We start from the raw sequence: 26,639 nt of genomic DNA, 5'->3' as shown, positions 1-26,639 counted from the left end.
GGAAACGGAATTGCCTTAATGAGAACGGAGTATGCTAACCCTTGGTTCCCAGGTTCCCTTTACTTATTCTTTTATGTGCTGAATACAGCGGGAAGTTAAAAAAAACCTCACCCATTATGTAACTGATAGTATAACAAAAACATAATATTTAGGTACTTTCACAGTAGACAAGAAAACAAAGAAAAAAATTAAGTGAAAAATATCAACGAAGACTGTAAAAACGTAATTATTTAGATAATATTTTATTAAAAATTAAAAGCCTTTGGTAAAATCAATGTTCCTAAATATAGCTATATTTTGTCTGTTGTTCTCATGATTGTACAAGCTTGTTGAATATCTCTAGGGAAATCAAAAACAAGACAAGTACTGAGTGAAGCTTTAGAGTCCAGTTTTAAGCCGATCGAACAAATTTCTTTTTTCCCTATTTTGCCTTAATTTTGGTTCATTGGTTTTTGTATTGAAAATACGCCTACTTAAAGTAAAACATGTTATGTTTTTTACGTCAATATCAATTTACAATAACATAAATAACTTTTATAATGTAAGTCTAAAGTTTAGTTTAGCAAATCAATACGCATGCCTCCAGAATTCAGCGGATAGCTAGGAACGGAAGTGTGTTAATGGGAACGAAATGTCTTAACATTAGGTTTCCAGGTTTCCTCTACCTACTCTGCTATGCCCAGGATACTATATTGTATATCTGTTAAGCACAATCCTCCAACAATTCTCAACTTTCTAATTAATTAGGATACACATATATATTTACCAAATTGCTAATAATTACCCACAATTACCGCTAAAACACTTGTTTTCCTAATCACGTGATATAAGAGCGGGAATGCAAGATTTACCGCACGAAGTAGAACCCATCCCTCGGGCCCGTTTGTACGTGACCCGCGTAAATGCCCCATTTTATTTGTCCTTTTACGGGCAAGGAGTAACATATAGAGACATTTAGCTGATTTTACGTCGCTGTCAAATATTGATGACGTTTGAACGAAAATCAGTCGATCGTAAATTTTATGGTGAATGATTTTTTTAGAATGCGGAATTTACTATTGTTCGTCTTAGAAAAGAGTTATTAATGAAATTTATAATTTATTTATTTATCGTAGGTTTTTTTGATTCAAATAGTGGGGAGTGAAGTGTTTTAACACTAGCCTCGTAAGTGTTAACTACATTTCTAAATGTGATTTCTTGTAATTAAAACTTTTATTATAAAATATGATTTCATAAGAAATCTTTTTCTACATTGTTATGATATAGATCCTATTTCATTAAAAGAAGGTTTTGAAAATTGAATATTCTAATAAATACTGCAAGCTTTATTTTTCGTTGACGTTGACATGACAGCGCTGCCCTTTACACGAAGGCTGCCAATTGTGCGATACCGCCGGGGCCATATTGGTAAAGAATTAATCTATACATATTTCATAACTTTAAATTTTTAACTTACATGAATGAAAATTTACTATAATATAATTATTTATAATAAATATTTTTTTAAAATTACCCATGGGTTTTTTATAAATATTAAAATTGAGCCCATCGTAGCGCAGCAGTAGGCACAGGCTCCTGAATGGTAAGACGACGGTTGTAGGTTTATTTCAGGAGAAAATTTATTATTCTCATTTATTTGCTCTGGTCGATTGGATTGTATTGATGAGTAACGGAGTCTCTTACAAAAGGTTTCCTCTGCCGACTCTGGTACATACGAGATACAGCGTAAAGTTGAATCATAAAGTACAGTTTCAATGGATAGAGAGTACTATTATAGTTCTAATAATGTTAAAAATATTTTTTAATTCAAAAATAATTAAAAAACTATTTTTAATACTCAAAACCGATAGAAATTCGTGGAGAAACCACAACATTCCTTATGTAAACTGTCATGAAGAACGGATCCTTTGTTAATAAATCCATCTCAGCCATCTTGTGAGATGAGTGAAAATGTTTATTAAATTAACTCTTATTTTCATAATTATTAACAAAATTCATGACGCAAAAATGTTATTCTATTATAAGAAATATTTTATACCCAACGAAGTGCTTTACAATAAATAGTCACTAAAAACATCGCTCGAAGGTATCCAATACGATACTCAATTATTTTTAATTTAATTATGGTTGCCGAAATAAAAGTTCTTTTCAAAATGGTAGATTAAATTCGTGATTGTTATTGGATTTCCACAACACGATTTAAATACTCATAAACATTTATAACTTTCTTTTACTAACGTTTTATTCTTAGAGGGCAATAACTAATAATTATTATCGACCTTCAAGCTTAGGTATTTGCTTAGGTGTTGTTTCTGAAAATCTAGAAGAAGAAGGGAAGAATACATTCCCTTCTCCGCTTTCCGCCTGAATTAGAAGCACTCTATGTTAAGGGATACTCAATGGCACAATTGGTCTAACAGAGTTGAGAAATCAAAACAATGCATTCTGGAGAGACGATCGAACAACAACTATAACGCTTGCAGTCAAACGTTGAAGATACATAAATATTTTATAGTCAATATCAAGGAGACTCACCAATATGAACTTTTATACTTTATTTTTATATAAAAAATATAAGAAAGTCACTTATATTTATTAAAAAAAACGACATTTTATAAATAAATACTAGTATGAGCTTTTATCGACTACTCCCAGTATTGATTGTGAATTGGATAGCTTTAATAAAATGAGAGTAGATTTTTTTGTATGTCTATTCCATTTATTAAATCCGTAATATACGTTTAGGGAACGCAAACTATTTTTGTAATCTTATAGAGTAGTACACGCAAAAGAAAAAAGGTTGTTATTGATATGTTAGATCTCGGGCAACCGTTGAGTAATTTTAAAATGTATGCGAATATGGTATCTGAAAATATTTATTTTGGACAAAGGCAAATATTCAATTTAGCATTTCATTATCAAACCTGCAAAAGGTTTTGATCTAGACTTGATATAGATTTGTTTAAAAAATTAGAAATAATGTAATACATATAATATCCGCACATAGGAGGGTAGAAGGCAGAGGGAACCTAGTTTTAAGACATTCCGTTCCCCACTTTCGACCGGATTCTGGAGGCATTGCATGTTCATCAAATAATATTTCGAATTTTATCTGTCAAAGACATTATAAAAACAAAACACGAATTATTTAAAAGCCTCAACTTTCAGAATACCTTAATGAATATGATCATATTAGCTTTAATACTCGCACATACTCGTGGGTTTAAACAACACTTCACAAGAAACATGCTAATTAGTTTTCAACGAAAATTGAATTTCGTATTCGATATATCGACGCAATACCGAGAGTGATTTTAATATTGCATGGCATTGTCGAATTGAAAATAATATGGTAACTAGGAACTCTCGCGCGGTATCGCCCGCTTATTGTTATAGCTAAATTATATAAATTTCTTACATAGATTGTAGCCTATGTGTTATGCTTATGTATAAGTTATGTTACTGTAAAGTTTCATCCAAATCAGTTCAGTAGTTTTTGCACGAAACTGAAACAAACGTCTATCCTCACAAACTTTAACATTTATAATATTACTGGAAAATAGAAAAAAGAAAAGTGATTTATTCTTTGTTCTTAGGTTGTCTGGCTAAACCACACAATGTAAAAGTCATTTAAATTTGCTGTCTTAAAGATATGGTAGAAACTGTAAGAAAATAAAGAAACAAAAACATGCATGTATATTAAAATGAACATTAATGAAGTAATTAAAATAATAAATAACATAAAAAAGACCTAAATAAAATATATTACTATAAACTATACAAACTAATAATGATATAACACAAGAATAATGATAAAAGACACAAAACAAATATAAAAACATCACTATTTTTCTGTTCGAATTCACAAATAAATGGCAAAATAACTGTCTCAATAACTGAGGATGGGAGCAACAGATTGTATAAAGACTGCGGGGCCAATTCAACAGCGAATATCTTGGAAATGGTAAGGATTTATTTACGATAAAAATAAAGTGAAACTTTTGTTAATAGAAAAGGTATTGGTTGTATTTTTACTTTAGAAAAACTCCTGAATTTTCAGGTGTGGTATATGAACTCAGATTTCCCTCAAAAAGACAGTCGTACTGTTAAGATACTCCGTTCCCCACGCACCACCGAATTTTCGAGATACTTACTGTGTATTGAGTATCGGAGTTCAACGCCGAAATAAATATTAAAGTTTATATTATGAATATTTTCATTGCAAAAATACTTTTACTATTCTTAAATGTAAATAAAAAAGACAGTTATATTTAAAACGCGCGGAGCGCGTGCCAAGTTTCTGGGTTTCAGAACTGGCGAGCAGCACCGTGTGTTATTTTACACGAACCATTTGAAGCCACTTTTTACCTATTCGTAACTCAAAAACTATTCCACCTAAAGCTGTCATATTTGGCTCAAATATTTAGACCCCCTACCTGTATACGTGCATAAAATTTCATAAACACAGCTCAAACAGTTATTTAGATAATGACGTCCAAAAATCGTACATTTTTAGGGGGGTGACTGACCTATAGACCTTAATGTTAACCAAGTTCCAGATGATCTAGAATGGTGAAATTTAGCATCCGGTTAAGTAATTGGGTGTATGTCAAGGGAAAAATCCGAAACTGGTATTTTTTTAAATATTTTCTTATAATTTTTCAATAAATAGATTCAATTAGGAACATTTACTTATAGCACCTGTAATGAAAGCATAGCAATCAAAGTTAATGATAACTGATTTTTAGGCATAGCGCCTGCCAACAAAATAAGAGCAATGCATTATTTATATATATTTGCTTTTATTTATGTCACACGTTAGTAAATATTTTATTTGTTTAGTAGACTAACTTCACTATTACTTACGTAAGCCATCTCAAACAACACGATGCTTTCAAGTATATTTTAAGATAAGATATGTCTCCATTTGTAGCTGAAAATGACTCTAATTTATGTCCTGAGAAAGCCTGTCATCATGTGGACTTCAAGGGCTTCACGTAAAAATATAAAAATATAATAAATGGATTAACATCCTTCATTATTATTTATTACTAGCGGACGCGCGCAGCTTCGCTTGCCTATTTAAGGGTGAATTCTAATAACCCATAAAACATGTGTTCAATGAAATATTTTTAAGTCTAAATTTCAAATTTTATAATAATCGGTGGCGTTTTAAAAATTTTTCTATATAAACTTTCAACTCCTTATTTGCACCCTTAGGGGGTGAATTCTAGAAAACCATACAACATATGTTTAATTATATACGTTTAAGAGTCTGAATTTCAAATTTTATGAATATTTATGAATATTTGCACCCCTAAAGGTTCTCTCTAGGGAGGGAATAATAAGAGGGGAGAATTCTAGAAAACGATGAAACACGTGTTCAATTAAATACCTTTAAAAATCTAAATTTCAAATTTTATAAAAATCGGTGCCGATTTAAATTTTTTTCCATAAAAACTTTGAACCGCTATTTCATCTCTTTAAGGTTAAAATTTTTCGAAATCCCTTCTTAGTGGATGTCCAGATTACGAAAGTAAACTTTTGTCCAAATTTAACGTTTCTACCATCAGCGGTTACGGTTGTGCGTGCGTCTTATCTCAGTTAGTGAGGACAAGTCCTTTTATATATATAGATAATTTAAACATTTTAGTACCTATTACACTAAGAGCATTTGCATAGTCGACTAACGTATTTTATATTAAATACCTGAAGAACTTTTATTAAATTAGTGAATCACTTTTACATTTTTAAATATAAATTATTATAAAAAAGATACATTTAAAAATATAAAAAAACCACTCTTCCGAGGGCGGGACAAGGGTCCAAGCCATCGGTGGCTAAGGTTCCAGAGAGAGGAACCTCCGCACAATACGTGCCGTCTCAAGTAATACTGCCTTCTGTATCCGGTTCTTGATCCAACAGCTAAGCGATAGCCTCTTAAGGTGTTGGTCGAGGCTTTTCGCTATTAAACCGTTAACCGAAACCACTATCGGCACAATGATAACAAATAACAAATTATTATAACAAATTATTATTACAATATTTAAGTACTAAGTCCTATAAGGGTTCTATTTTATTGCTTTCGAGGTACAGTTCTGTTTTAGGAAAACAGAAAAAAATACACTAAAAAATAAATACAAATAAAAGCTTTTAAAAAGTAATTATATTGATAGAAATATATATAAAATTTAATAATAATATACTATCTGTAAGGTCAGTCGTGGCACAGGGGCATAAAGTGTGACTGTAAAACCTGACTGGTTACTGGTTACTAGTTACTGAGTGTTTTAACACTAGGTTCTCTCTGTCTACTCTTCTGTGTGCGGGATACAGAGTGAAGCTGATTTGATTTTTATTTTGAAACATTGTCAGCCTACCAGCTATCTTAACAGAAGTAATTATAAAGTAATTATTTACAGTAAAAATTTAAGTAATTGTTAATAAAAAAATAAGAGAAAAAAAGAGAAAATTAAAAATTACTTAAACAAAATAATAAAAAAAACCAAAATGTGGTGTCGTGGGACACCAGTTAGGAACAAAGTTCGACGAACGACGAGTCCTTCGGCTAATGTAGAATCGACACAAATTGCAAAAAAAGTCGTGCTCAATTTTATGTAGGTTTTCTTGATTTTTCTCTTAAATTTTGCTGATTTGTTTTTATTTAAGTACAAGAAAGTATTTAGAAAATTCAGTATTTTAGGAAATAATAAATTATTTAAAATAAAAAAACATCGTAATTCAAATTATCAACTAAAAAAAGAAAGAGGGAGAAAGAGAAAGGTATTATACATTACTCGTCTGTGTATGCAACTGTCGCGCCTGCGCACGTCTCATTTAACGGTTTTATTCCACGCATTTTTCTTACGGTTTTACTATCACATTTTTTTCAGTTCGTTCACGCAGCGAAATCCCTATCCCTTCCAAGCCTGCCGTAAGGAACTTCGTTCCAATAAATAAATCCGCTTTACGGTGTATCCCACACATAGCGGGGTAGACAGAGGGAACCTAGTGTTAAGACACTCAGTTCCCCTCTTTCCATCGAACTCTGGAGGCATTGCGTGTTGAGTTATTCCAACAAAATAATAAAATTAGAAAAAAATAATAATAAATTTATCAGATTTCTAAACGCAGCATACATTAATTACTTTATAATCTGACAACTGTCATTTAATCAACAAAATAAAAACTATAGTCGAGATTCATAGATAAATATAATCTAAATTCATATATAATTAAATATCATCTTAAGAGTAATAAAACATAATATTATTGACTATAATAAAAAAAGTAAATACCTAATTATATTAGATACATTTTATTGTACGAAGGCGCTCATATTTTAATGGTTTTTTTGGCCTGGGTTTCATGATTTTACTGGTTTTAGGAACACTTGTGAAAACGGCAGAGAACGAAGTTAAAAAGTTGGGATCATATCAATTCAGATTGGTACCGTCAGCACTTAGTAAACTTATTGTTTATATTTTTTCCAAGACATGTTGAACAATGAGTCGTTCAATAGAATTGCTTGTGGGTGAAACAAGAACCTTACACCGAATTGTTCCAATGCCTCCCGATGGGAGCTGTCTCTTCCATGCTTTTGCATATTCTTTGTTTGAGCGTATTGATATACAACAAACTAATAAATTGCGCGAGACTATAGTAGAGTACGTATGTCGTAACTGGAATGATTTAAGTATCTACACTAGCGCTCGAAACGGGAATCCTTACTCTTCTAAAGAAGACATGCTTTGCTTAACTACGTACGGAGCTACTTCCGAAATAAAGGCTGCAGTAGATTTGTACAATATTAAGATAGAAGTGTATTATCACAATGGTGTCCTACTTGGTTTATTCGGCGAAGAGAAATGTCCTATGAAGCGCTTACTCTAAACTATGTTTTAAAAAGAGCAACTATTGAGTTTCTTTCCGTAGTAGCTTCCTATAGGAAAAGTACTTATAATGGCCAATTTGAATAAAGAATATTTTGATTTTGATTACATTATGAACCTTTCTACTTATGATTTCTGTACAAAAAGTAATGATATCCCGTCAAAAACATAAATGTAAAATGAAAGCCAAGTTCAGTAATAAAACATATGCCTTCAGCGATAAAAGAAGTGAGATGTAAATGTATGCCAAGTTCAATGGTCAGTCCTGAAATTTATTTTTAGCAATATAAAATATTTTATAACAACTGAAAATGCCCATTCTTCTTACAACTTGGAGACTTTATTTATGTGTAATATCTGATTTGGCTAGTTTTCAAATTAATTTACATCGATATAAATGAATGTATTCAAATTTTATTCTATTCAGATTCTATTGTAAATTCATATGAAAACTAGCCAAATCAGATATTACACATAAATAAAGTCTCCAAGTTGTAAGAAGAATGGGCATTTTCAGTTGTTATAAAATATTTTATATTGCTAAAAATAAATTTCAGGACTGACCATTGAACTTGGCATACATTTACATCTCACTTCTTTTATCGCTGAAAGCATACGTTTTATTACAGAACTTGGCTTTCATTTTACATTTATGTTTTTGACGGGATATCATTACTTTTTGTACAGAAATCATAAGTAGAAAGGTTCATAATGTAATCAAAATCAAAATATTCTTTATTCAAATTGGCCATTATAAGTACTTTTCCTATAGGAAGCTACTACGGAAAGAAACTCAATAGTTGCTCTTTTTAAAACATAGTTTAGAGTAAGCGCTTCATAGGACATTTCTCTTCGCCGAATAAACCAAGTAGGACACCATTGTGATAATACACTTCTATCTTAATATTGTACAAATCTACTGCAGCCTTTATTTCGGAAGTAGCTCCATACGTAGTTAAGCAAAGCATGTCTTCTTTAGAAGAGTAAGGATTCCCGTTTCAAGCGCTAGTGTAGATACTTAAATCATTCCCGTTACGACATACGTACTCTACTATAGTCTCGCGCAATTTATTAGTTTGTTGTATATCAATACGCTCAAACAAAGAATATGCAATAGCATGGAAGAGACAGCTCCCATCGGGAGGCATTGGAACAATTCGGTGTAAGGTTCTTGTTTCAACCACAAGCAATTCTATTGAACGACTCATTGTTCAACATGTCTTGGAAAAAATATAGACAATAAATTTATTAAGTGCTGACGGTACAAATCTGAATTGATATGATCCCAAGGTCGACTTCGTTCTCTGCCGTTTTCACAAATGTTCCTAAAACCAGTAAAATCATGAAACCCAGGCCAAAAAAACCATTAAAATATGAGCGCCTTCGTACAATAAAATATATCTAATATAATTAGGTATTTACTTTTTTATTATGGTCAATAATATTATGTTTTATTACCCTTAAGATGATATTTAATTATATATGAAAATAGATTATATTTATCTATGAATCTCGAGTATAGTTTTTATTTTGTTGATTAAATGACAGTTGTCAGATTAGAAAGTAATCAATGTATGCTGCGTTTAGAAATCTGATATGTTTATTATTATTTTTTTCTAATTTTATTATTTTGTTGGAATAACTCAACACGCAATGCCTCCAGAGTTCGATGGAAAGAGGGGAACTGAGTGTCTTAACAGTAGGTTCCCTCTCTCTACCCCGCTATGTGTGGGATACATCGTAAAGCGGATTTGTTTATTTTTTATTATTTTGTTTAAGTAATTTTTAATTTTCTCTTTTTTTCCTCTTATTTTTTTTATTAACAATTACTTAAATTTTTACTGTTAATTATATTAACTTTATAATTACTTCTGTTAAGATAGCTGGTAGGCTGACAATATATCAAAATAAAAAATCAAATCAGCTTCACGATGTATCCCGCACACAGAAGAGTAGACAGAGAGAACCTAGTTTCCATCGGATTCTGGAGGCATTGCGTGTTGAGTGGCGGAACTCTAGTCCGCGCCTTGCCTCGACACCAGAGCGAAGAAATGGAAATATAAGTTTAAATAAATATTTCATTTCCTCGAGTGGGAATCGAACTCACAACCAGTCAGGTTTTACAGTCACACTTTGTGCCCCTGTGCCACGACTGACCTTACAGATAGTATATTATTATTAATTTTTATATATATTTCTATCAATATAATTATTTTTTAAAAGCTTTTATTTATATTTATTTTTTAGAGTATTTTTTTTCTGTTTTAGGATTCTGTACCTCGAAAGCAATAAAACAGAACCCTTATAAGATCTTATATAGCACTTAGTACTTAAATATTGTAATAATAGTTTAATATCAAATACGTTAATCGACTATGCAAATACTCTTAGTATAATAAGTACTAAAATGTTTAAATTATCTATATATATAAAAAGGACTTGTCCTCACTGACTGAGGTAAGTCGCACGCACATCCTTAACCGCTAATGGTAGAAACGTGAAATTTGGAGAAAAGTTTACTTTCGTAATCTGTACATCCACTAAGAAGGGATTTTGAAAAATTTAAACCCTAAAGGGGTGGAAAAAAATTTAAATCGGCACCGATTTTTATAAAATTTGAAATTTAGACTTAAAAATATTTCATTGAACACATGTTTCATGGGTTATTAGAATTCACCCTTAAAAAGGCAAGCGAAGCTGCGCGCGTCCGCTAGTAATAAATAATAATGAAGGATGTTGATCCATTTATTATGTTTTTATATGTTTACGTGAAGCCCTTGAAGTCCACATGATGGCAGGCTTTCTCAGGACATAAATTAGAGCCATTTTCAGCTACAAATGGAGACATATCTTATCTTAAAATATACTTGAAAGCATCGTGTTGTTTTAGATGGCTTACGTAAGTAATAGTGAAGTTAGTCTACAAAACAAATAAAATATTTACTAACGCGTGACATAAATTAAAGCAACATATATAAATAATGCATTTGCTCTTATTTTTTTGGCAGGCGCTAAGCCTAAAAATCAATTATCATGAACTTTGATTGCTATGCTTTCATTACAGGCGCTATAAGTAAATGTTCCTAATTGAATCTATTTATTGAAAAATTATAAGAAAATATTAAAAAAATACTAGTTTCGGATTTTTCCCTTGACATACACCCAATTACTTAACCGGATGCTAAATTTCACCATTCTAGGTCATCTGGAACTTGGTTAACATTAAGGTCTATAGGTCAGTCACCCCCCTAAAAATTAACGATTTTTGGACGTCATTATCTAAATAACTGTTTGAGCTGTGTTTATGAAATTTAATGCACATATACAGGTAGGGGGTCTAAATATTTGAGCCAAATATGACAGGTTTAGGTGGAATAGTTTTTGAGTTACGAATAGGTAAAAAGTGGCTTCAAATGGTTCGTGTAAAATAACACACGGTGCTGCTCGCCAGTTCTGTTTGTAAAAACACTTGGCTACGCGCTCCGCGCGTTTTAAATGTGTCAGATACGGTCCCTTCAGAGCCCTTGGTGAAGGTGAAATTTATAAATATCATGAATTGTTTGTAGCATTTGGTGTTGACTAGCGAAGCTTAAAGAAAAAATGCTTTTAACTGGTGCTAAAAAGGTGTGTGCTTTTAACGGTTGGGTATGCCTCTTCTAGCCTATACCCACTATACCTATACCTTTTAATACTTTTGGCATTGTAAGATGGACATAGACTGAATTAGACTGTAGAGCGCCAAATAAGTAATTTTTTCATGAAATTTTCAGAAATGATTATGAAATTTTCACTTTTCATTTCATTTCATATTGATTTATATTTTAAAATGTAAAAGTTTTCTTTTTAATGATAATAGTTTATATTTTATTCAATTTTCGTTTTATTTGTATTTATATTTATTAAAGCGTTTGCAATAAAACTTACGATGAAATAAACTAAACTGACAAATTATAGAGCCAAAGACGACCGAATCCAACGAAAATATATTCTATAAACGTATTTAAAAAATAAAATGAAATAAACAAACATTATATTTTATTTATAGAATACATGCTCGTAAATGATTAGATTTGGTTGCCTTGGAAAGAGTATATTTGCACGAAATGGATTGATCTAATTATCGCTTTCGAAGGTGAAATGTTACTGGAAATCCGGTATATGAAACTGAAGCATAAAATTGCTTTAGGACTAAAAGTAAAATTATTTAAAAAAATATTATGGTGTAAATCAAATGTTTATTTTTTTAAATATTTTTAATTACGTTAATAATCAAGTGGCTAAATCGAAAATAAGTGAAAAAGGTTTTTAATTTATCAATTAAAAACATGAGTAACAAAACACACAAAAAATGAGAATATTAAATATTTCAGTTCCTCGAGCGGGAATTGAACCCACAATCTGTCGCGTGCACTGACGCCACGACTGGCCTCTACATATTTATATGTACGTATGTATAAAATTTTGTAATATAATTTTTATTATTTCACGCTATTTCAAGAAGGCTATAAAAATGATATAAACCTCTACAATGCGAATATAGTGCTTGCTCTATTTGAATAACTGAAACACTAACAAGAGGATACAATGTTACAATATTATCTATACTTCGTATATTAAATATAACATTGTATATAAGTACGGGTGGACATTTATAAAATTCTGTAAAATAGATTTAATATGGTAGAATATAACTTTTTTCCCCACTTTCCGCTGAATTTTTCGAGGCATTGCGTGTTGAATCGCGGATCTCAACGCCGTGCTTACTAACTTGGTGCTAAAACGATGAAATTAAAATATTAATAAATAATAATTCATTCTCTCGAGTGGGGGTTGTACCCACAATCACCGCGTTACCACCATACTTCTCAAAGTCTGTAAAATGCTCTACCATTTTTAAAGATGATTTTTATTATTTTCTTTATTTTTAAGTAAGATTTAAGGAAATAATGATTTCTTTTTAGCCTAAGTGGTCAAGTTTAACCCTTTCGGCTTAATTTACTTAGGAACGAGTGTGAAGAGCTGTTAGGCCTTTTTCGCGTACTTATTTGTCCTTAGTTGGACGGTAAATAGTAAAGGGCTCGTGAATTATTGTAACGGTGGAGTGTACAAGGTCTTTTAAACTTAGTACAAAAATATATGATTTTTTAATATTGTTTATTTTTAGTGGCAATACGAATAATATATTTTTCCCGTATTTTTCAATTACTAAAATACATTAATACTCTACCTCAAATGGAAATTGAACCTACAACCTGTTTCCAGTCACTTAAAAAAAATAACTTTTTTTCAGCTTAAAAATAATTTTTAAATAATAACTATATCCAAAAAGGTTAATGAAAATACTGGTGCTGCATTTACTTAGCTTTTCAACTGAAAGGCCGTCCTCTCCCAGAAATACCTACAAGGAGTTCCTTTGAGTTGGAACCAAAGGGTTGAAATTATTTTATGGGACTAATTAGAATTTGCCCGCATGTCCGTGCATTTGGCAGAACTTAATTCTTAATTTCGTCGACCCTTTTTGTACACGTGTTGTATAATTACAAATGAATATGTTTTAAGTTTTTCACCGGTTAATATCTCAAGGAAATGAAAAAAAAAATATATTCATATTTTCATATTTTTTTTCAGCTTCACGCTGTATCTCGCACACAGCAGGAAAGGCAGAGGGAACCTAGTGCTAAGACACTCCGTTCCCTACTTTTTGCCAAATTCTGCATTGTGATTTGAGTGACACAACTCAACGCCGCGGTTTTCTACGACACCAGAGCGAAGAAATGGAAATATAAACTTAAATAAATATTTCACTTCCTCGAGTGAGGATCGAACCCACACTCATCGCGTTACGGTCACACCTTTGTGTCGCTGCGCAACGACGGCCTATATTCAATGTAAATGGTTTGATAAAAGAAAAATATTAATGACACTTCAGTATATTCTCCTCCTATGGGTTATTTGTTATTTACTTTTCACCTTAAAATTTATAAATTGCATGGATGTACTGGATGTATTGCTTGTCCATTCAACGTGATTTTATACAAGAATCGATAATTACGTTTCGGCTTTATATTTGTAATCAAAATATTTTTTACAGTTTAAAAATCTTTTAAAATATTGGGAAGGGTATTCTATATATATACATAAATATATACAATTTACAGTTTCAAATTAATTTTGCTACAGTAATCGACAAATCAATTAATAAATATTTAACTCTACAAATATTTAAACCCAAATAAAGTCTCAACAAAATTATTTAACATAAACTATTAATTTTAACGGCGTACCTGAAGCAATTGCCTTACAGCATACGTTGTTTATTTAGCTGAGAGCGCTGAAAAGTTATTTAAGGGGTTATACGATTTAATAATTACGGGTTATAGGCGTTCCGGTCGAATTTGCATGTAAACGAGAATCGATAATTAGATTTCGGCCACGTTACGTCAGTGCTAATCAAATTAAAAATTTTTTTTGCCAAGCATGGGGTAGGCAGACGGAACCTAGTGTTAAAACACTCTGTTCCCCATTATCCATTGAATTCTGGAGACATCAGAATGTCTTCTCTTAACATTAAGTATTCTTATCTTAATCTTGATATTAAAGTTTATATACTCGTACTTAGCACCTCAATCAAATGTGGTTAATTGGTTGAACGTAGAGAACAAAGCGATGAGCCATTACCTGAGTTCACTTAAACAACTTCAAACATAATAACTTATACCTCAAGTATTACTGAAAATGTTTAATTATTAGTAAAATTTTGAGGCTGATATGGTGCAGAGGTACAAAGGGTATGCGGCGTAAACGCGACGGTTGTGAGTTCGATTTCTATTGAGGGAATGAAATATTTAATATTATCATTATTTCATTTTAGTTGAGTTTCGCTACTCAGCACTCAATGCTACCAGAATTCGGCGGAAAATGGGAAACGGAAGTGTATTAATACGCATATACTATGCTTGGGGGAACTCATTTAGAACGAAGTAATAACAATATTAAATATTTAATTTCCTCGACTAGGAATCGAACCCACACTCATGTCTAAAGTCACACGCTTGTGCCCCTGCGCCACGATTGGCTTCTATATTATTATTTAATTTATTTTATGCAATTCCACTATATAACATTTAGTATTTAACATATGAAGCCAATTAACTAGAAAACTTATCTTAAGCAAGGAATATCATATTCTACGTGATCACTTCATGCTACTTAAGACTAACCCAGCTGTCTTAAGGCCATGGAGTTTCCTGCACCAACGAACGCAGTTCAGTATCTAAACTCAAAGTTTCCATTTCCCAGCATATTACATTGCGGTATGAACTAAGTTTCAACTGGAAATTGCAATATCGTAAAGAGGATAATCGCACGTTTGTTAGAGCTCGGACTAAACAAACTGTGGAAAACTATAGCCATTTAAAATGTTTTAGCTTTGTGTAAGAAAATATAGTTTTCAGTATAAAGAGTTTTTTTTTAAAAAAAAGTGACTGCAGAACTATTGGTAACATGTCAAGTGGAAATAAGTTTGTACAAAAAAATTAGATAGAATTTTTTGTATGTAAAAATTTTGGATTTATTGGGTAAAATGTAGAGAAATTTGAATTTTATTCCGAATGAGCACAGAACTCGGTACCCATATATTCGTAGATCTTTGATTCTATGCCCATATATTAGTAGATCTTTGATTCTATGCCCATATATTCGTAGATCTTCATTGAAGTAGACGATAGACGATAGTAGTAGATAGACGACAAATATTAATTTAATAATATTAACTTAACATTTAACTTGACTCTCATTTCACATTTATGTTTATAATCATTATGTTACGAGTATATACGATAACTTAACCTTATTTTTAATATCCAACTTGAAGATTTCCTATTTTAAAGTAATTTTTGCAAAAAAAGCTGCAAAACAACTTAAAAATGTGTCTTGAAAACGAAATAAAAATTTAGCCTTCCCTGAAAATGGTCCTCACAAAGGGATGTAAATAATATTAATAAACGTAGCCCTGTCTATACAAAGCATTTGTTTGAGTCTAAAATATCCTTTGCCTTATGTTCGCAAAAGGCAGGTCTTTCACGTGAACAAGAATTTAAGCCCCGTTTCTATGTTTAAAATGTATGAACATACTCGTATGTACCTACATAAGGCCATTGTTGAATTTTACTATGACAAAAAGTATTTAAATGTTGTAGTACTTTGTAGTGTATGTATTCTATTAAAGAAAAACACAGTTATTATATAAATAAAATATTATTTTGTAGTTAGTATATTGATTGTAATTAAATTAAGTTTATATACTTTATATAGAGGCTGTCTTGGCAGAGCGGGACAAAGCCGCGACGGCTATATCTTAGGTCCCCGTTCGGAGGATGATTAAATATAATTTATTTTATATCATCGGAAATTGAGCAGAAATTGAAGAACTTGAAAATAGGTTCCCTCTATCTACCTTGCTAAGCGAGAAAATACTAATTTCTTTAAATTATGAACACTGGCGGATTGGGACGTACATAGACCAAGTGCTCTAATGAGAGGCAATATATAAATACAATTCTAAAACATTCAAGAATTCTAAAACATTTAAAATCTTTAACTCTATTTCTAAGTAATAATAAGAAGAAAAGATAATATACTAAAACATTTTAAGTCAATAACCTCTTGTCTTTCGAGCAAAGGTTACAGACAGACGTTCACATGTATAATAACAATATGAACATATATATTTATATGAACAATATATTTTAAGCTTCATCGTTCGTATGCACTTTGCATACATTTGTACCTCGTTATAGAATCAGTCGCCGTAACTAGTAATATTGTAATCGGCTTACGACTCTACCCTTGTGAATAATCTCTCTGTGAATTTGATTTTATATGAATACTGCTATTACCAGTTTACTATTGAAGCCAGTCGTGGGCCGTAAACGCGAGTTTTGGGTTCGATTCCCATTCGAAAAAATTAAATATTTAATATTTTCATTCCTTCGCTTTGGCGTGGCGTCGAGGCAAAGTACGACCTTGAGTTCCTCCACTTAACACGTAATGCCTGCAGAATTTGGCGGGAAATGGGGAACGGAGCGTCTTGACAATAGGTTCTCTCCGCCTACCCTACTGTGTGCGGGATATAATTTTCCATATTGATTTGAATAAAATGAAATATATAGTTGTTTATATATTTATTTATTATAATTAATATATTCATCCTATATCTTATAAAACAAAGTCGCTTTTCGTGTCTGTCTGTTGTTTCTAACTCTTCTTCTTCTAAACCACCCAACGGATTTTATTGCGGTTTTCACCATTAGGTCGAGTATTTTTCGTAGAAGGTTTATATATAGTTTATTATTTGTACATTCTTATGTAAATTAACATAAATACGAAAAATATGAATAAAGTCCTACCCGTTGAGACACCTTCGCGCATGCGCTGCTTTAATGGTAAGTACTACATGAAAAAAATGTACTGGAGTACTGTTCCTCTCAATGAGATCTACAAAAAAGTCCGCGAGAGCATATTTTTATCTTTTAAGGATAACGTGTAGTGATCATATTTCTGTCTAAAAATAATAATTTCAATATATTTTTTATTGTGAGGGATATTTTTCCATAATGGTATTAATCCTTATCCTTTAAAATACTTTATTAATTTTCTACGTTAAACGAAGATAAAATTTGCTTTTTACACAATTTCGAAATTGCGAATAGTTTAAGAGAAAAACGCATTTAATTGTTGACACATCACGTCGTTGACACTTCAGCAGTATCGACTCAAGTTTTACTTATCCCTTACTCTCAGCATATAAATAAGTATATTAGTTACGTTGGCCATTTAATGTAGACCAAAACTGTCTTTTACTGTTTTTCATTTTAATAAGTACTTTAGAAGTTGTTACAATATCAAAAAATCCTTGCTGCGAAACGGCTCGCCACTCGCCATGCGTCCGCCGCGCCCGCCTGCCTTACACGCATTGGTGGTTCAGTGGTAGAATGCTCGCCTGCCACGCGGGCGGCCCGTGTTTGATTCCCGGCCGATGCATTCTATTTAATTTTCCTCACAGGCAGCCACGTAGTGCTTGCTTTTCATCAGGGACAGAATACCCTCTTCAGCATTAACCACAAGCAAAAAAAACCCGCCTGCCTTTATAGCAACGAAAATTTAGATGCGTTTGCACGTATTGGATAATTAGAGTTGAATGTATTATTTCAGCGCGATATATTTTTTGTAGTAGTTATTAGTAGGTAGGCTTTTGTTTATAATTTCTTCCGTTTAAAAATAGTCATTTAACTATCTAAAAATAGTCATTTAAATATATTTTAATAAGTACTTGAAAAGATTAGTAGACACAGATTTAAAATTACGGTACCTACTAAAAAATCCTTGCTGTGTAAAACAATTGGAAAATCCTTATTGAAACTACGAAAATGCGGGTTGCATTAGGGTTTAATTAATTTTCACATTATATTAAGTGTTTTGCAAACATACATTATATGAATAATCCAGTAGTAAAAGCGGGCGAAGCCGCAAGGGGGTCGCTAGTTAAGAATAAGACGCAGTCGTCATGCAGCGTTTGAGTATGGGTTCGATCCGATGAGAAAGAAATACGCAAAGCAATATGTATTATCTTGTAAATAAGTTGGTGCCTGGTCGATGAGGGCCTTAACGATAGATTCCTTCTGCCTACCCTGCCTGCGTGAATTGTAAGGGTATGTTATAATATAGTCTTATGTATTTGCTAGTATAGTTGTAATTTGTAGTTACGAAATAATTTGCTTACGGTACATTTTAATAAATATCCATAATTTTCGGGCAAATCGAACCAAAAGTGAAGGTAAAAAAATTGTCTAAAAACAAATGAATACCACATTCATTTTGAATCATCCATCTCTGGGAGGGCCCACGTTATCTGCACGTAAGCTCAATAGACATAAAAATACTTCTTGTTTTAAAGTGACTCTAAAAGCATTTTATAATAGACGTCTCCCATTAGGCTTACTCGAGAATATTACTTAATAAAAGCTATGTCAGTCAAGTTTTACTATAGCAGTCATTAAAATTAATTGGCCGTATTTTTTTATTTTATTTTTGTTTTATTCTATTTATGTATCCAATCCAACTACAAGCGGGATTCAGGGTAAAGCTGAAAATAATAAAAAAAAATACATTATTATTCGTTACATGATTAAAACATGCTTGTATTTTATAGCAGGAAAAAAAACATAAAGAAAATATACTCCAATATATACTTGTAAGATACATCGTAGTGCTCGTTAAATTTAATTTGTATGCATAATAGATGTTATGAAGATAACTTTCGTAGCATCAGATATTGAGGCATCAAAGATCTTATATAAAGTATATAAGTTTGTTTACATTTATGTAATGTATTTGAAGACCATCTCCATCTCTCAGGGTATAACAATGAACGTATTTTTATTTAATTATATAGGGTGGTGTTGGCCTTATTGACCTCTACAGCGTCACCGGGTTTAGTGGCTAGAGTTAGAAGAACTCTTCGTATAAACCTAAAACAAAACATAATCCATTATAAAATGTGATAGATGTGGGTTCAATCCCCACTCGGGGATCGGGGATTATACTCTTAATTTTTTTGTTTTTTACTCTGTTACACATATACAAAAGCAAATATATGAAAAAAATATTCTAAAAGGTCATAACACCAGATTGCACTTCTGTGTATTATAATTTAAAAAATGAAAGAAGTGGTTAGTCACTGAGAGGTCCTTGTTGTTCTAAATAAGGTCAACTATATTACAGTAATTTACAATATTCCGTAGAGTAGCAACTTGCAACTATAATTTGCATATGGTTTTATGTAATATTATATGAATGTTGCGAGTTTTAGAACACATATATATCAAAATTAAGGTATTTAATAAATGGAAATATAACGCAGTAGATTTTTTATAATAAACTTTTCGCGAAATCCTGGAAGCATTGTGTGTTGAGTGGCGAAATTAACTTCCTCGAGGGGATTAGAACCCACTACCTGTCGCATTTACAGGCACACGTTTGTGCCACGACTAGCCCAGTTATAAGTGGTTCAGATTTCCTAGATTTAATTACATAGTTATAAAGTATATCGATCTAATGAAGGAGTCAGTGTTAGTTATAGGTATATATGTGTATATAATACTAGCGGCCCGCCCGCGGCTTCGCCTGCGTGATCTACGTTATTATTAATTTCTGTCTCCATGAGTACCTACGTCCTATAAGTGACGTCCATGCAAAATTTGAGACTTCTAGCATTTGTAGTAACGAAGTTTCATACAAACTTTCAAACCCAAAAACAACCCTTTAGAAGTCGAATATTACAAATTCCCGTCTTAGCGAGCACCTACGTCCTATAAGTAACTCCTATGCAAAATTTGAGATTCCTAGCACATGTAGTTTCTGAGATTTCGTGATGAGTGAGTGACCTTTCGATTTTATATAAATAGAAAATAGATATATTTTTTCCCTAGCCTGTACTGTCCCATTGGGCAAAGGCCTCCCTCCACTCCTTCCACTCTGGTCTATTTCGTACTATTGAGCACCAGTCAGGCTTGTACACATTTCATTTGTCAGTATATTAATCACAGTACATGTCTTACTTGTCTTTAGCTCGGGTATTCCGCAAACAACGATCAAACAAACGTTTGGAATTGAACTTCATTTGCATATAAACTACTTGTTGATTTATTACATGTGTTATACACATTGTAATAAATAGAAAATTGTCTGCATTCGCCTCGGGCGAACTTTAGATACTAAAACTTTAGAAATGAAACTTGTATCTACATGTGAAAATCTTATACATTATTTTCGTTTCGTTGAATATTGTATGGTTCTTAAAATTCTTGTAAAATTAAAAAAAATCCTTTACACAAGTCATCTAAAAAAATTAAATAACAAACCTTAATTAAAACTTTGTGGCTCCAATACAGAAAATTTACGTACTAGTTAAAAAAATAAATGAAAACTATTTCGTATTTTATCTTTATAGAATCTGCTATATAATATATATATTTGCCTGTGTGATACATCGCGTCGCTACGTGCCGCTACGTGCTGTTGCTTCGAATCAAAATTGAAAAGTAACTAAATTCCAGATATAGAAATATGGAAATTCGACCAAGTTTTACGAATATTTTTCCGCCTTTACATCCTTATTGAGAAATATACATTTATTTTCATTTCTATTGGTGTATATTTGCAATATTTAGGAAAAATAATTGACAAGTAAAATAAATACATCAATACAATTTAAGATGTGGTTTCGTTTAAACTCTATCAAATATAATTGAAAATAAATCTTTCTTTCCTAATCAAACTTCACGCGTTATCCCGCGTTATGCCTCTTACGCCTCTAAAACAAAATAAATATATTCTACTTAGAAATTATAATTTTACATACATAACATACGTATAGGACTTGACACGAAAATGTCAAATTTATTCACATTTTATTTGTATCGTGACAGCACAGAAAGAAATCAACGAGATAATTTCGTCAAAAAAAGTAAAGTCAAAACAATTTTACTATGGATTTACAGGAAAATTACATTTGATTGTTATTTTTCTCTCATGCCATACATTTTTAAACACACAATATCACACGCCACCCACCTACGAGTGACGTCGCTCACGTTTAAATGAGGTATATTGTCAAGTTTGTTTTTTTTTTAGATTATTTATACTGGCAACTCAGCCTTGTTTTGTTTGCCAATCATTTGTTTGGTCTGATTGTTTGAACAATTGGGAGAAAAAAATACAACTCAATTTTTCTTTCTTTTTCTAATATTACATGTGTAGGCAAAGACACACTGTATGCCGCACAGTAGGGGTACCTGGGAACCTAATGTTAAGATACTCTGTTCCTCACTTGCCGCCAAGTTCTGAAGATATTACTTGTAGAAATTTATTAGTATATTTATTTATTAGTATAATAATTATTATATTTATTTACATTAGTATGAAATAAATAGTACAGTAAAAATATTTCAATTTAAATAAAATTTGAGAAACAGCTAAAAGGAGATATTTGAACATGATAGCTAAAAAGCAACATTTTACTTCCCACGAAGCGCTAAGTGGCCATCGTCGAAGATTACAGCCTCTAAACACGTAACGGAAAATGGGAAATGCCCACGCCATTTTGTAAAACATTTAAAAAGTTACTTTTTAACATTAAAACATATTTTTTTACGCCCTTATGACGTAAAGACTATAATTTAAAAGTGCCTTCTACGTTTTGCTGTCACTTAAACATTGATTACGCGGTGTATTTTTTTTATAAGAAAAGAGTATCTTATATATCTTGCACAAAATATGCAAGATAGTTTTTTTATTATCAACTTCACGCTGTATCCCGCACACAGCATGGTAGGCAGACGGAACCTAGTGTTAAGACACTACGTTCCCCACTTTTCGATGAATTCTGGAGGCATTCCGTGTTGATAAGTATAAATAAGTACATTGTACTATGCCATTGTTAGAGTAAACTCCATTTCAAAATACTATTTTTTTATTTGCTTTTATTAGAAACGTAAAAAGCTTATTAAAAAGGTGAAAGATGACAACATAATCCGGATATCGTGAGCAATTTGCTGGCATCATAAATAAATCTCTTTGAGCTAGAAGATATTCTTTGTTTGTGTTTTATTTTGAAAAATATTTAACAAAATCTTGATTAAAATTTACTAAGCTAGTTTTATGTAGGTGTAGTCTTAATTTAGATTTAGGACTAAATCCTAAAAAGAAATTTAAAATATATTAATAAAACAGTTATAAGTCGTATAGATGAAAAAGAATAAGGTTAATTTCTCAGAAATTCATTTCTCGCCATATTCTGTAACACGTCAAGTACGACGTACTAGTGACATTAGTGTAATGTTTCTTATATATTCACTTAAAACTTAAACCTGGAAAATGTTCATCTGATCCTAACTCTTACAGACCCATTGCCCTATCATCAACATTATCAAAAATTACTGAGCGGCTTTTAAAAAATCGACTGGAATGGATAGTGGAAAGTAGAAATATCTTAGCTCCCTCTCAGTTTGGCTTTAGAAAGGGGTTAAGTACTACAGATAGTCTCAGCATTTTTGCTACAGACATTCGAAAAGCTTTTGCCAAAGGAGAGTATTTGGTGGGTGTTTTCCTAGATGTTGCCTCTGCGTATGACAATGTCCTTCCTCCGGTGCTCAGGCAGAAAATGCAACAGCTGAGCATCCCGCCGAGGTTGATCCATTTCATATGTAATTTGCTAACTGGTAGAACGGTGTCTGTTAAACATCCCCTTCTTACTGTTCCTCCCAGACATGTCTGGAAAGGACTTCCTCAGGGCTCAGCTCTCAGTCCTCTGTTGTATAATATTTACACACATGACCTCGAATTGTCTGTTAATAATTTTTGTAATATCCTTCAGTATGCTGATGACATCGTCCTTTATCACAGCTCAAATTCTGTGGAGGACATAACTTATCGATTAAATACTGCTTTGCACTACCTTAACCAGTGGCTCTCTTCACATGGTCTGGCATTATCTGTAGCAAAGTGCCAGGCGGTGGTTTTTACCAAAAGGAGAGTTATACCAAACTTTGAAATTGTTTATAATAATCAACACATAAATTTTGCAGAAAATGTTAAATTTTTAGGCATGGTTTTTGATAAAAGACTGAATGGAATTGCCCATGCTGAATATCTCACTAGAAAGTGTGAAAAAGGCATTAATGCTTTAAGAGCTGTATCTGGTGTGTGGTGGGGTGCACACCCTTATACTCAAAAACTACTGTACAATGCCATAATCCGTAGTCATATTGATTACGGATTGTTTGTTCTAGACCCCTTTAACAAAGTTGCTACTGAAAAACTTAATCGTATACAATACAAGTGTCTACGCATTATTTTAGGTGCAATGAAGTCTTCCCCCACCAATGCTCTGCAGGTGGAGTGTGTGGATCCTCCCCTTCCTATCCGCCGACAATTCCTGTCTGACCGATTTGTAGGCAAAATGTTACAGCTGTCTTCCCATCTCTTATTGCCTAAGCTATCTGAGCTAGCGGACCTCATCCCCCGCGGCAAACCGCTCCCATACTTGCTCAATAGCTTCCTTAAAATTACTTCCCTTCCTCATCCCTTGTCCAGTAGTCCATCTAATCCTTTATTTTGTACGCCTTATCGGGCTTTAGTACACCATCCTTCTGTTATCACTAATCTTGGCCTATCCAAGGGAGCTGTTGACACCAATGCAATGTTTCAATCCAAGGTAAATGAAAATTGGCCAAACCATGTCCTCATCTTTACAGATGCATCGAAGCTTTCAAAGGAAAGCTGTGTTGGTGCAGCTTGCTGGATACCAAAATTCAAAATTATATTACAATTTAAATGTCCTCCCGAATCATCTGTGTTTACAGGAGAGGCTGTTGCTTTGTTGGAAGCAATCCTGTTCACACTCTCCCACGATTTTAAACAGACTGTTATCTTTACTGACTCATTAAGCTGCATATTGGCTATAAAGGGAAATCCGTTTCATAGTAGATTGAGATCTTCCATAATTTTAAGGATTCGTGAAGAACTGTACTCATGTTATCTAAAGGGTTTAGATGTTACTTTGGCATGGATTCCAGGGCATTCTGGAATCAGTGGGAATGAATCTGCAGACTCTTGTGCTAAATTAGCCATCCAGTGTGGTACTTTAGATCACTTTTCTATTTCGGCTCAGGATCTGCTGTCTCTTGCACAAGCTCATTTGGATTTGTCATGGACTAAATTCTGGGAATTGTCAAAATCTCAGAAAGGTAAGTATTATGCCACTATTCAACCCAATATCCCAAGGCGACCTTGGTTTTTTTCTCAAAAAATTACTGAACGGAGGGTTTTATCAACTATTTGTCGTTTGCGCCTTGGGCATGCTTGTACGCCTGTGCACCTAGCCAAGATCAGGGTCAGGGACCACTCACTGTGTGAATGTGGGCTGGACGACGGTTCACCTTCCCACATACTTTTTTCCTGTCCTAAATTAATTCATCCCTTATATGATGTTCTTCCTTATAAAGTTCCCCGTCCTCTTAGTGTTCAATGTTTGTTAATGTTTGTGTTTAGTCCTCTATGTAAATTTTTATGTAAATATATTAGATATAATAATATTAAACTATAAATTAATATATTTGTAAAATACTATTTACTACTAACTCATGTTCATGTATATATTTATTTTATGATTTTTTATTTTATAGGTGAAGGCAACACTTTAACTGGACTCTTTTTGACATGCATTCTCCTATCGTGTAATATAATCTCTTTTTTACCGTACAACCTCCTTTGTGTGTTCTCCATACAACGTGACATTGGCGAAGTGAATAGTGCTCAACTGGCACGCTCGAAGCGCCATAAATAAAGAACCGAACCATATATTCACTTACATTACCATAATTTTGTATAAGATCTTAAAATTATTCATACGAATGTATATATAAATATAATAATTATTAAACAATATGAGTATATAAAGTTTCCTATTAAGTATTTTACCTAATAGCTTCAGCTGAATAAGGTATTTACAATTATTTCAATTATTACTAACGACCACCGTTAGTACTTAGGCTATACGAAAATAATTAGAAATATTTTATATATTTAAAACTACAGTTTCTAATGTTGTTACGAAATTCGAAAGGAAACTAAAAACATATTTCTTAGACGATGCCAATACATTTCTATTTAAGACTTCATTCACTATTAAATAACAGTAATATTTCACATTACAAACTCAATTTAAACCTACAATTTCAAAAGGCACGAGTGGAGCGAAGTGCAGTCATTAGTGCTTGACAACGACATAGGACCTCGTGACCTCATCTCCTCCTCATGGCCCACGAGCGACGTTACTAGCTGAAACAATGTTGATTGTTTCACATCACTGATTATAATGTGATTCTGCCGGATGTTCTAACGATGTGTTATTACGAAATTATGAAGCCAAGGCGGAAATTCTGTTTTCTTATCATAATTAATAAAAATTTTCCTTTATTTCCTTATTTTAAGAACAATTTAGCTTCTTTTTTTTTCCTTTTAACATCTATATAATATATAATCTAGCCTATCTTTTCAAAAAATGTCGTATAATTATTATTATGTAAATTTTCATTTTAATTATAAAATTTAAAGTTAATTGCATTATGAAAGAATTTCTAAATCATCAGTTTTTTAATATTGAAATAAAAGTAAGTAACGGAATGTTTTCCAATTAAGTTCTCTCACTTCATTGGGCGTAAAGAAATACGTGAAACAAATAAATCGGTGATTTTATAAAAATTTTTTGCTACCCATTTTCTGCAGAATAGAAATTGTTATTAACGGCCATGTTTGTTTTAAATTTAAATTCCACATTTAAATAGCCAAATTTCATATTCCAATTTCGAACTGTATCCCAACCTCCAAGCAATATACAGATTAAATAAAATTTCATATTATTTAAAATAATAAAAAATAACATTTAAAAATAAAATAACAGAATAAAGTGTAGGAAAATATGATTTTATTTACACGGATTTTATTTATTCAATGTAATACATTTATCCTCGCTAATGGAAGTGAGTGAGGATTCGTATAAATCATATTATTTCTGGTTGTCTGTAAAAGATGAAATGGGTAGCGCTGTGTTACTTTCCTTAACAATTAAAGTAATATTTTTATTAAGTTTTGTGGGTAACAGTGACAATTGGTTTATATGTAAATACAA

General features: G+C 32.1%; 2 protein-coding genes across 5 annotated transcripts in view; one reads left to right on the top strand and one right to left on the bottom strand.

Moving 5' to 3' along the window:
* The window catches only part of rsh (Rap GTPase activating protein radish), a 180,718-nt gene that overhangs the window by 128,976 nt on the left and 25,103 nt on the right, over positions 1-26,639 (bottom strand). The gene's annotated exons all lie outside the window — the stretch shown is intronic.
* On the top strand, positions 23,556-25,301 carry LOC146530811 (uncharacterized). Its single transcript, XM_085199508.1, has 3 exons — positions 23,556-23,649; positions 23,740-24,696; positions 25,135-25,301. Exons 1-3 carry the CDS (start codon positions 23,556-23,558, stop codon positions 25,293-25,295), a joined length of 1,212 nt encoding a protein of 403 aa, XP_085055634.1. The 3' UTR covers positions 25,296-25,301.

The sequence above is a fragment of the Heliconius melpomene genome, chromosome 16 (assembly GCF_056956725.1).
Source record: "Heliconius melpomene rosina isolate 202511_hmr_F chromosome 16, ASM5695672v1, whole genome shotgun sequence".
NCBI classification, from domain to species: Eukaryota; Metazoa; Arthropoda; class Insecta; order Lepidoptera; family Nymphalidae; genus Heliconius; species Heliconius melpomene.
This window is presented reverse-complemented; position numbering and strand designations above follow the sequence as displayed.